The sequence below is a fragment of the Gymnogyps californianus genome, chromosome 3, assembly GCF_018139145.2.
Source record: "Gymnogyps californianus isolate 813 chromosome 3, ASM1813914v2, whole genome shotgun sequence".
NCBI classification, from domain to species: domain Eukaryota; kingdom Metazoa; phylum Chordata; class Aves; order Accipitriformes; family Cathartidae; genus Gymnogyps; species Gymnogyps californianus.
The window spans coordinates 33,381,718-33,394,651 of record NC_059473.1 but is presented as its reverse complement, the minus strand read 5'-3'; the positions used below and the strand labels follow the sequence as shown (position 1 = coordinate 33,394,651).

Sequence of the window (12,934 nt, the reverse complement as noted above, 5' to 3'; positions counted from 1 at the left end):
AGACCAGGAATGAGAAAACATTTAAAAGTAACCACCTTTTAAATAGAGGACAGGCCTAAAGTGACTGGCTGAGCACACAACAATGGATTGCTCTCAACATTGGAAGAATACTGAGCAGCCTCAGTGGTATAAAGCTTGGTGAAATTGTGAATGCAGTTCAAGGAGGCAGCTTTGGAGATCTCAAAGGTGGACTATATTGCAATATATTTCACAGTATAAGTGATATTATTTGTCTGTTTAAAACAATTACTACTATATCTAATGCTTGTTGCTGTTTGTCAACTAAAACAACAATAAAGCCAAATGTGGAAATCTTTTCAGAATTTTCTTTTCAATCCTTACACAAATAGAACTCAAACTGAGCTCAGCTAGATTTTTTCTTTAGTGAGGATTTCAAGATTTCAAGTTCCATGGACTTTAAAGATCTCTGCTGAGAACAGTAATTCATACTAAGCTACCTGAAGAATGAAATGCTGTGGAATGATATTATTGAGTTATCTGTTCATTAAACCTGCATACTGAATTCATTTATTTATGGACTGTTTGCATCTCATTTGAACCAGATTTGCCTGTGGAATGGAACCTTTCTTCTTGGAGTTTCTCAATCCCCTTTTAAACCCAATCTTGCCATTTTTCTTCTGCACTAGTCATTTCCAGTAAAATTCACTGAGCACATGTATCAGATATAAGTCTGCATAGCTACTTGATACTTTCTGGAATTAAACTAGAACAGTGAATTATAATAATCAGCAGCTATGAGGTCTCAATGTTTATCTCCATAAAAGAATAAGTATCTCAGAATATTACACTGAAGAATGGAATGCATTTCAAAGCACAGTAATTTTCTCCCTTATTACAGCCTCATTTCATTCATGGCTGAAACAATGTCCAGTAAGCTAATGTCTCTGACTTAGAACATTTACATTAATATAAAACCAATAGATAATACTACCAATAGTATTGAGCTTTAAGAAAGGAACATGTTGATTTTGATGAATTTTCTTTTTGTATAGCAAATCATCACAGCATTTTCATTTCATTTAGGTTCCATGTAAAGCATGGAATTTTTCTTCAACAGAAAAATTCTATCCTTCCTAACTACATATACTTCTTCAGCAAAAGTTTTAAAAATGCTTTTTGCTCATGCATGACTTCCCTCAATAATTTCAGTCCATATAATCATGGCCTAAAATATGCATAACATTCCTAATATCATCCTTGGGATTCTAGTTCTTAACTGAGTCTCCTTTTTCAAAGTGAATTATTGCCTGCATGTGAAGCTAAAACAATGTAGATATACAACGTAGCCAATAGAGTGCTCTCAGACCACCTCTGCCTGAAAAACATCACTTCATCTTATTTGATTTCTTATCTATGCAAAAGGGTTGCTATCTATTCCCTTCATAAAGTTGTACAGGTATAAAGAAAAACCTTGCATGAAATATTCTTACTTTGGAGTTTAAAAGTAGGTCTACTTGGCTTATCTCCATGGGGAGGTAGAGTGACCATAGCAAAATAATTTATGTATACGTACATAGAGTCTTGCACATAGAGAAAAAGGTGATTATAAATTCAGGTTTTACACTATTTAGGTTCTGATTAGGTTTAACATCTACTTTGCATTCACAGAAATAACAGTGCGAGGTACAAGGCAGTGAATCAGAATCAATATTATCCTTGAGCACTGCGATGTCTTGTCCTCACTCTCCTCCAGTCTTCACTGTTTCAGTGTAGCACTCCATTAACTGTGATACATAAGGAAAATTATCTGAATAATTTGCAAGCAAATTATATGAAGACTCTTCAATAATCTTGCTTTGCAATACTAGGACATGCCCTCACTAAAGATTATAATTGGCTTTGGTATCCTATGATCTTGTGCACTAAAATCAAAGCTTGAAATGAGGCAGAGCAGTGCAACATCTCAGCATTCCTGTGGGTATAGTTGCATCATCAACATCATATGCACATAATCCACCCACCTACCCTTTTTCATTCCAAGAGTGCCTGTTTCCTCACACAGTTATTACTCCCACATGAGTTTGCCCTTCCTCTCCCAGCTTCAATCATAATGTTAGCTGATTTCTGGACAGGCTAAAAACAACAGCTGCTTCCCTTTGGGCATCAAATACCATTTAGTATGCTTTTTCTCTTCTAGGAAAAAACTTAATGTAATAGTGGTATAAACACCCCCAAACAGACAGACATTTATAGGCATGAACTGGAAATCTTTACTAATCTTAAATGCATCTAACATGTGGCACATTCTTGCATATAGGCAACATTTTCAGTCACTAAATTCTGAATGAATATATCAGTTTAATTTACACTGAAACCAGTATTTTTAATTCCCCTAACTCTAATTTGCTGTGTGATCAATGTAGTGGCAGTTGGGCCTTTTTGTTGTTATTTAATGCTTTGCAGTTTGTTCAGACGTAGACGACTTCTCCTTACTGTCAGAATCCTTTCACACAGAATGTTCTTGGTAATGGTGTAAAACCACCTTGTTGATAACAGCGTCCTAGAATTAAACCTCTGCTAACCCTGATAAGGAGAGAAGTTTTGACTTCAGAGGCTTTGTCTGTTTCGCACCATCCAGCTCTACTTTAACTGCCAATAAATTAAAATAATTTTCTACAACTTGAGTCTGTTTTGGCTGTGATGGTAACTCATAAGTGATCTCCCCATCTTTACCTTGACTCACGAGCTTTTTCTTCTTACTTTCTCCCCCTGTTCTGCTGAGGAAGGGGAGTGCGAGAGCGGCTGGATGGGTGCCTGGCAGCCAGCCAAGGTTGACCCATCACAATGTGCTAGGCACAATCACTCAATATTTTGCAAGAAGAAATTCTATACTTTCACTATTCTGAAATCAAATCCTTGGCTTCAGCATCAAATTTTCTTCACTAAGTCTTTTCAGTAATACCAAAAGGATCTATAGCTCTTGTTAGGGACCCTCACTCTTTGGAAATGATACAATACAAAAACACTTGCAGTGGCACAGCCTGTTTTTTCACAAGAAAATAAACCTTTTTTTTTTTAGCCAGTGAAATACACATTTTCAAAGTCCTTAATGTTGGACTAGAAAGGCAAAAATTTACTTGTATGTCAGTGCTGGCCCACTTTCCACTTCTCCTACGCTCGTTACAGAGTTCTCATTAGTTCCCTGACCTCTCAGTTATTTCTTTCCAGTTTTGCTCATGTTGGTTTTCTGTATTTGTCTTTTAAAGTCTAGTCCTTGGGTACATTCTCCAGTCATATGTAAGCAATTCTGAATAGTTCACTCAAATCAATCCAGACATGTCTACATGTTCAAAATTCATACTTTGTTACTCTGCCTTTTGATGGTGTATTTATGCAGTATATTGACTTTCAAAAAGAAGTGGCCCTCAATGCTTGCACTAAAGCCCTCTGCTCCTTTATTTGTGCCTATACAGAGGTTTGTGTGATAATGCAGTAAACAGGATCACTGGCTGAGAAACCCTTCCCTCTTTTTCTTCTTCTCTTTTTTTTTTAAATATCAGAAAAAGACAATTTTCATCCTACAATAAAATTCACCTTCTTATTTCTAGGAGGTCATTGTGAAAAGTAAGCATAATGAAAAATCTAAGACATACATATTATTTTCCATAAAAATAATTTAAAAATCTCTGCATTCTCTGCAGTGCTATTAAACATAAAAGGAGATAGAATCCAGGAATATGTGGTATAGTAGCAAAGAGGCATGCTAGCCACAATGTCTCATTTCTGATGTTATAGTCACTCTACACTTAAACTCCAGCTTACATCTAGACATTGTTTTCCTTAATCTTTTTATGCAAGCAATAACATCAGCAAAAGCCTACCATGAAAATCTTACTGCAAATTTCTTTTTCTAGTCCTAACTTCCTGATGTTTTTGAAATGCTAGTGTAATTGAGAAGCAGTTGGAGTATTTTGTGTACCTGGCACTGCAAAACACTAATATTCCCGAAGTCAGAATGAAAGGGTATTTATGACATAAAAGTTACAGCCAACTGCTGTCACTATCTCAAAATATAATCAGACTGCATGAAATGGGCTCTATGGCCTCTGTGGTGCATAGTTTTATACTATTAAGTGTAGCTTAGAAATAACAGAAACTGATATTGATGGGATCTGTTCTTGATTGTGCACAACAAGGCAGCCAGGAATGCTTAAGGAAACTGAAACAACAATAAAAGTAAATTAAAGATCTAGTTGCAGGCTGCAGATGACTCTCATTTCTCCTACCACATTTTCAGTAAAAATTTGGCAGGTTAGTAACCTTACTTAGCGTCTTTAATGGTCTTCTGAGTATGTGTGCTATGATGAGACAGACTTAACTGAAAAATTGTTTCAGGCTGCTAAACTATATAAACTAGTGTAATTGCATTGACTAAGTTGAATAAGCCAGAAAGTGTCATACTGGATGCAAAAATCTAATAATTGTTAGAGAGATGCTAATAGGTAGATTTATTAACAACTATTATCAAAAGAAGCCTGTACAGGAGAAAAGGATAGGTTGAATAAAATACAGTATTTATATTAACCAGAGTGCTAATTTTCACATGCTGCATAAAGTTACACAGAAAGAACTGAAGGAAGGACTGTACAATATGATCACTCTCAAGCCTCAGACATTAGTGTTTAAGAACCATCCACAAAGTAGTGTACATCTGCATAATCTGCATAGATCAGCGTATGGATAGCTATAAAAGGATACAACATGGATGGAATCTCTTGCTTATATAGTAGGATTACAGTATGAACTAAATGAAAAGACTATTTTTCCATTTTACTACCAAAATAAAAAAAAAGGAGAGAAATAGAATTCATTTTCAATTTGAAAACGCTTTACTTGTAACTGTACTTTATATACCAAAACAAAACCAAAATGTGTAATTTTGTGCAACTTTTCTTAGAACTATGGAGACATTTCTAGTTTGATTCTTAAAGGAACTTTTCAATATTCATGTGGACTAGAAGCTAGTACAATTTCCTATAGGAGGCATATAAGCATTGTCAAGTTCAGCACAATACTACTGATTTGCTATACAGCTGCTTGTTTTGTTCAAGGGATCAGTTTGTTTTTTTAGGATACATATACATATGAATACACACTCAGATTTTTGTATTGTTCATGTTCCCCAAATATACTTCACTGTTTCACTTCTAACACTGAAGAACTTAACCAAAACCAAATTTTAAAACAGATGCTTTTAATTGCAGCCAAATCCATACTCTACTGCACTATAGCTATCAGAAGTTTTGCCTAACTTACTGGGGAAAACCCCACAGCGATTCAGTCCAAACCAAGGATTTATTTTAGATTTTGCCGGGATCCATGGAAACAGAGTCTTGAGAGGCTACATCTACAGTGCTTTGTTACATTATTTCTGAGAGCTGCCACAGTAGACTCCTGCAAATCCCAAGGGACTTACAGACCACAAAAGTCTTGTCCCAACATGACACTACAAGTGGTACCTTTGGGACTGGCATGTGTCCCACCACTTCTTGTACTGTCTCCCACACCCTCCAAACATTTGTTCTCCCCCTAAGACATTTGCAACAGATATAAGGTGTATGTAAGGTGGCTGCTATGCTCCTGTCTTCAAGCAGCACAGTCGCAGCCCCAGGCACTGAGAAAGATGTGCTTGTGTGTGCTTGCTTATTACTGGTGTTCACTATGCTTGCTCCAAAATGGATTTCAACTTCAGCAAGAGAAAGAAGTTTGACACTCAGTGCTGACTTTGGCTCTGCCTCATTTAGGCCAAGAAATCTCTTAGGCTTATCACAGACAAACAAATGTAGGAGACAGAAATAAATCAGGACAATGTGGGCTTCAAGATGGCAGCAGAGAAAAAGAGGTTGTATCTTGATGTGATGGCTCATGTTCACACCTGTGCACACCGCTGCCCAAAAGCTGCAGGCATTATTCACCTTGGAGATACTTCCTGTTACTTGGCATTGTCCTCCACAGTACGTTTAACCTGCTTTTCCAAGTTTACCAGGGGGAAAAAACCTACTTGGTTTTTTGCAAATTCTACTTGCATGGGCCAATCTGTGGATATCCATGCACAAGTTCTGTACTGACATTTATGTTCTGGCCAGTCAGAAGGAGACAAATGAGCCTACTGAGAGAAGGCAGGTTGATTCAAGTGTCATGTCTTATAGAAATAATGCAGTGTTCAGAACACTGCTGCAGCAGGGCTCAGCACCTGGTGTCTCTGGTTCTGGATTCCTTCCAAACATCCTTTGTGCTGTGGTTTGAAAACACACTGCCAACATGGCTGAGGCTTTCCGCATAGCTGACGTAACTTTAAATATACTGCATAATATCTCTGAGGGACTTGTGGTGTACCCAAAGGTGATTGGGAGGGGAATCTGGCAGTAGCTACCATTCATGACCACAGAGAATATAATCACAGCTATGGTGAAAGTACAGAGCACTTGTCAGGAGTGCCATGAGATTTTTGTCCTTTCCCAGAAGTCAACTGCTGTTATAAGACAAGAAGTGATGACAATGACTTCATTGTCCATGTCTGTGCTGGCGCCATCCTAAGAGGAAGGAGATAGAAACTGAGAGCAAGGTCTACTTGACTGGACCTGGATGCCAGATTACCTTTAAATCTAGTCCCTCACAGCCTGTATCTGGAAGCTTGAAGAGACTTGGTTCACCTGAATGTGTGCATACAGGAGGACATGGACCTGATCTCCAAGGCCTTCAGGGATAGAGGACAAAACAGTGTTTCACATCTGACAGAGAGCCTGGATGGCTAATTTTTAGGAAAGAAGCTACAGGCTTGGAATCAACAGAACTCAGAAATCAACTAGGAACACATCAAAGGCTGCTAGGAGGATCAGATAAGACCTAGCCTGGGGTTGAATGTATCTACAGGTGATTTTTGGCTTTGAACAATCTGAAACTGGAAGCCAAGCATATGCTGTTGGGGCCCTAAAGCAAAAAATGATGAAAACCCTCACCAAGCTGAGGCACTCCTCAAAATTGCTCTAATTAATCTGTACAAAGGAAGCACAGGGGGGTAATTCAACAATGAAATCTTCTTTTATCAGAAGCTGTATAAATTTATAGATAAATACAATCCTTAATCCATAGATATCACAATTTGAAATGATGTTTTTGAATCCTTTTATCCTCCCCCCCCCCAATTCAGAAAACCCAATATTAATACCCTAACTTCTCCTTTTGATAAATTTCAGATATCCTGTGAAGTAAAGAAGGGAGCTGTTTTTCACATCATGGTTTTTGAAATAATCAAAACTGGTACATAAAATTATTACTGCTATCGTCAGCTAACAACTTACCATATTGGAAACCTTAGTAATGCATTGACTCTTTTCTTTTGGAAACTAGAATCTTTTCCCATATCCTCTGAATGCTGTGATTTCATCAGCTAAAAGGTAAAATGAAGCTAAAACGTACTCACTTATTTTATTTCTCACTTCATTTAATTTTTCTCCAAGGCATTTAGCTTCAGCAAACCTGTCAATGGAAGCATAATGATACAGAATTATTCTAAAGAACAACTAGTTAGACTAGTTGTTCACAATAAAATACAGAACTACTCAGGACTACTTTTTGATTTGTAAGTAGAACTAGTTGGAAACAATTTTCCATCAGAAAAGATTGTCTGGTCTAAAAGAAACCATTTCTGAAAGAAACCGTGCAACAAATAGGTTTACTAGACAGACAAAACAAAATCATTTGACTTTTTAAGTTTTAAAAATTATGTTATTTCAATTCTAATGATTGGATTATCTTAAATATTCATATTACACTACAATTTTAATTTTAATATGCTACATGACTTGCAATGTTTTAACATACAGTTATATGAAAGTAAAAGAAAAAAAATCCAAGCAAAGTCAAGAGAAAATGTTTTAAAGTATTAGAACTTCTGCTCACCAGGAGTTTTAAAATTTCAGCCTGTAATTTGGAAATTGCTGATGATCACTGTGCTGTGTGAAAATGTACATCCCAGTCACTAAGAAACCTCTCAAACAGAAATATAAGAGTGTGACAAAATTATATTATTCTATTCTTCTACAGATAGTCCTTATGTGAATTGGACTTATGTGAATGGAAATTAGTTTTTTTTAAATGTGAAATTCCCACCAGGTATGTTTCTAAATTAATTCACTGACCACTTCCTCATTATATTCAAATAATCAAATCTTCATGTGGTATGTAAAATAGTCTAATGATCAGAAGTTTCTTTTTTAGCTTACAACTGCTCACTGTATGTCTTGCTCCTTAGGAAATGTGTCATATCTAAGTATATCCTTAAAAAACAGCTGCCTACAGAGCCTTATAAATTCACTTGTATTCTCTACATTCCCTACAGTCTGCTAGAACTTGATGCCTTCTCCTTTTGTGCTTTTTTCTGTCAATTTTCTGATCTTTTACAGCAGTTGCTGTCATAATTACTCTCTTACACTTATTTAGCTCAGTACTATATAAAACTGTTTAGGACAAATGGCATACATATCAGGCTTTCAAATGCCAAGTATATTCTGCTGTAAAAATGACGACAGTCAACTCAACGTACAAGGGCAAAGTCTGAAGAGTCTCTGAGAGAACTGAGGCTTGTTCAAGGAAATATCCATTGTAATAGTCTAAATAGTAATAGTTTAAAGTGTAGAAGAATGATTTGCTGCATTGTGACATTTGTTGTAGGACATTAGGCTTAACATGAAATTCTGAATTGTCACTTAGATGTGTACAAGTTGAACCCTGCTGAATGTGGAGGCAGAACTGTAATACTTAATTGTTCAGCAAGCCTTCAGCTAATCTGGAAGAGTCTTGGTCTAGCCAAAGTAACTGAGGAAATCTACAAATCGTATTCCTGTCTGTCAAATATTAACTCAAATAATGGCAAAACAGAGTCAAGAAATACGACTTTCCCCTGGGGAGGCGGGGCTTGGAAAATTGCCCCTTCCTAATTAGTCCATTTCCCTGTAAAACTGGAACAAGTTAGAATTTCAAGTGCCTGCATTCGTATCTGCTCACGAACATTTGCTTTCAAGGCTGAATTCAACAAGGCTAAATGGTTGAAACTGGAAGGTTCCTCAGCACTTACTGTTTCTTACATAAAGAAGGCAGAAGCATTTGAAGCATCTGTGAGACTTTTATACAAGCTTTTTCCACTGGTGTTGACTTAGAGCACCCAAGCAGGCCTTGAAGATTGTGTAAAGATCAAAGGGAAACACCCCAAAGTACCTCTCTCTTTCTTTCCTTCAGCTCCCATGAGCCAAATACTAAGTTCATCAATTACTTAGTAATTCCTGAGGCAAATCTCCTGTTGACTATTGACTCTGATTCATGTTCACAGAGAGATTTAGCTGGACAAGTTGAAGCCCGCTATCTATGCAGCCCTTATTCATAGGTTACTGCCAATAGTTGAATGGGCCATGCATCTGTTTCTCAAACATCACAGTTTATAAACTGGTACAATAACATAAACTGAAATTTGGCATTAATTTATGACAGTCCAACAAATACCATCTGTGAATATGTATCATAGTCAAACAAAATACACCAGATAAAGACATAAGATTTGACTCTAATAGTGAAAGGGAAAAGGCTATTTCTGATACTCCTCTAATAAAAAGGTGATATTATCTAGAATAAAGGTGATATTGCTACGAATAGTGATGAGTGAACAATTATATTGTTATCTGAAAAGAGTTCATGTGTATCCTACATGGAGACCGCTCCATAGGAAGGCTGAAGTTGCCAAATCATGGCTTCTACTACCTACAAGATAAATATTCCACGATGCAACCCCAAAGTGAATTTAGCCATTAATTTTAGTGGAACAAGTGTTTTTGCAAAGATTTCACTCTTTGAATGCAAATGCCAGTAATTAAAAAATAAACATTTTGAAAAACAAATCTCTGACTCATAATGTAAACCAGGACAAACTCAGAGGCTGTCTAATGAGAGAACGGAGACATTTAGCGAATTAAATGAACATTCACTCGTGTTTAATTATTAGAAATTACAAGTGACCTAAGTGAAACTCATCTTTTCCATGAAACTCATCCATAGGTACTGAAAAAACAAGTTAACTGCTAACCAGTTGAAACACAGAAAGCAAGGAAAGAAGAAAGTGGAAAAAATTAATGGAGAACAACAAAATGGAAACTTGATTTACATCACATCTGTAAGCTCAGTAGAGTTTTACTACTGGAAATATTGACCAGGATGGGATTTAAAAGCTTTGTGCTGTATGTAGTATTACATTGGAGTAGCTCAGCTGGGAATATTTCTTGGTAGTATATTTCACCAGAAAATGAGATGCTTTTTTCTCCTCAGAGAAACAATGCTAAGAGAACATGGTTGCATTGAGAAACAGGATATTATTAAGTTCTCTGGAAGTCAAGTATAAGAAGACCATATTGCAGAAATCTGATTCTGTCTGGGCATAAACACAGATTTTTTTAAGCAGGGCAGCAGTTTTTAACATACAGAAGAAAAATGAAAAAGAATTGCTTTGTATTAACTGCAAACTAAGCTGTAGAAGATCACCTTTTCTATGGAGCAAAGCCACTTCCCATAGGCAACTGTCCTAATAGGATAGCTTGAATCTATTGTCTTTCACTTGAACAGTCAGTAAATGAGCTTCAGAGAGAAATTATCCTTAACTATAATAAGCTTCCCCACTTTTTAAATCCAGAGATGGTACTGAGTTACAGTACTGAGCTACTGCCCCTGTAAAGAGCTCTGAAGTAGTAGGTAAAAAGTTTTATGTCAAAACCAGTATTTCTTTTATATATTTTTTTTTAAACAAGTGCTTTTCAGTATTTGATTTAATCAACCAATTACATTTGATTGTTTATACACAGGTAGTTACAGAAAAAAAAATACGTATATTGTATATGTATGACTATGTCTATTCACATCTATACAAATAATTTCACAGCCGAAGCAACAGTTGCGACCTTCACAGTCAAACTTCCAGCTAGGCTCACTGACAGTTCACCATTCAATTAATATAAGAATGATATAATGCACACTCGAAGTCTTATGGAGATGAGCCAGGGGGTCCTGAGGTAATAGGAGCCAACAGGGAAACACCAGTGAAATACCTCAAAGGAATTAAGGAGTGTTCCTCTAAGAAGGTGACACGGCCGACAGCCCAGCTGAAGTGCCTCTACACCAATGCACGCAGCATTGGTCAACAAATTGGTCAACAAATAGGAGGAGTTGGAAGCCACCATGCTGCTAGAAAGCTATGACCTAGTTGCCATTACTGAAACTCGGTGGGATGAATCCCATGACTGGAGTGCAGCTATTGGCGGCTACAGGCTGTTCAGAAGGGACAGGTGAGGAAGGAGGGGCAGAGACGTTGCTCTCTACATCAAGAAATGGATAGAGTGTGAAGAACTGTCTCTGAAGAATAGCCATGAGCAGGTTGAAAGCTTATGGGTAAGAATCAGAGACTGAGGCAACAAAGGGAACCTTGTGGTGGTGTCTACTACAGGCCGCCCGATCAAGGGGGCCTATTGATGAAGCCTCCTTACTCCAGCTACAGCAGGCATCATGCTCACAGGCTCTTATCCTGCTGGGGGACTTCAACCACCCCGACATCAGCTGGAAAAGTAGCATGGCGAGCTATAGGCAATCCAGGAGACTCCTGGAATGCATTGAGGATAACTTCTTAAGCCAGGTAATAGACAGTCCTACCAGAGGGGATGTGATACTGGACCTGTTGGTCACCAACACAAGTGAGCTAATCGATGATGTCAAGACTGGAGGCAGCTTGGGGTGCAGTGATGATGCACTGGTGGAGTTCGCAGTCCTGAGGGATATGGGTCAGGCAAAGAGTAAAGTCAGGACCCTGAATTTTAGGAAAGCAAAATTCCAGCTCTTCAAGGAGTTAGTCAATAGGACCCCCCTGGGAAACTGCCCTCAGGGACAAGGGAGCAGAACAGAGCTGGCAGATCTTTAAGGACGCTTTCCATAGAACAAAAGAGCTCTCGACCCCCAGTTGTAAGAAATCTGGAAAGGAAGGCAAGAGACCGGCATGGATGAGTCGAGACCTGCTGGTCAAACTAAAGGGCAAAAAGGAAATGCACAGGCAGTGGAAGCAGGGACAGGTATCCTGGGAAGAGTATAGGGATGCTGCCCAGTTGTGTAGGGATGGGATCAGGAAGGCCAAGGTGCAGCTGGAGCTGAACTTGGCAAGGGATGCAAAGAATAATAAGAAGGGCTTCTTACAGGTATGTCAGCCTGAAAAGGAAGGTCAAAGAAAGCGTACCCTCCCTGATGAGCAAGACTGGCAAACTGGTAACAATGAACGAGGAGAAGGCTGAGGTACTCAACAACTTTTTTGCCTCAGTCTTCACTGGCAATCTCTCTTCCCACACCTCTCAAGTGGATGGACCACAAGACGGGGACTGGAGGAGTCTATGGGACCTGACGAGATGCATCCCAGAGTCCTGAGGGAATTGGCTGATGTAGTTGCCAAGCCACTCTCCACAATATTTGAAAAGTCATAGCAGTCAGGTGAACTCCCTGGTGACTGGAAAAAGGGAAACATTGCACCCATTTTTAAAAAGGGTAGAAAGGAGGACCCTGGGAACTACCAACCTGTCAGCCTCACCTCTGTGCATGGGAAGATCATGGAACAGATCCTTCTAGAAGCTATGCTAAGGCACATGGAGGACAGGGAGCTGATTTGAGACAGCCAGCATGGTTTCACCAAGGGCAATTCCTGCCTGATCAACCTAGTGGCCATCTATGATGGAGTGACTACATCAGTGGACAAGGGAAGAGCTACAGATGTCATCTGTCTGGATTTCTGTAAGGCCTTTGACATGGTCCCCCACAGCATTCTTCTCTCTAAATGGGAGAGATATGGATTTGATGGGTGGACTGTTTGGTGGATGAGGAACTGGTTGGGTGGTCGCAT

General features: G+C 38.3%; 1 protein-coding gene across 1 annotated transcript in view; it reads right to left on the bottom strand.

Moving 5' to 3' along the window:
* Positions 1-12,934, bottom strand: part of KIF6 (kinesin family member 6) — a 177,722-nt gene that overhangs the window by 46,001 nt on the left and 118,787 nt on the right. Inside the window, exon 17 of the mRNA XM_050893845.1 lies at positions 7,445-7,500. Within this exon, the coding sequence (XP_050749802.1) occupies positions 7,445-7,500 (56 nt within the window). The remainder of the gene's footprint in view (positions 1-7,444; positions 7,501-12,934) is intronic.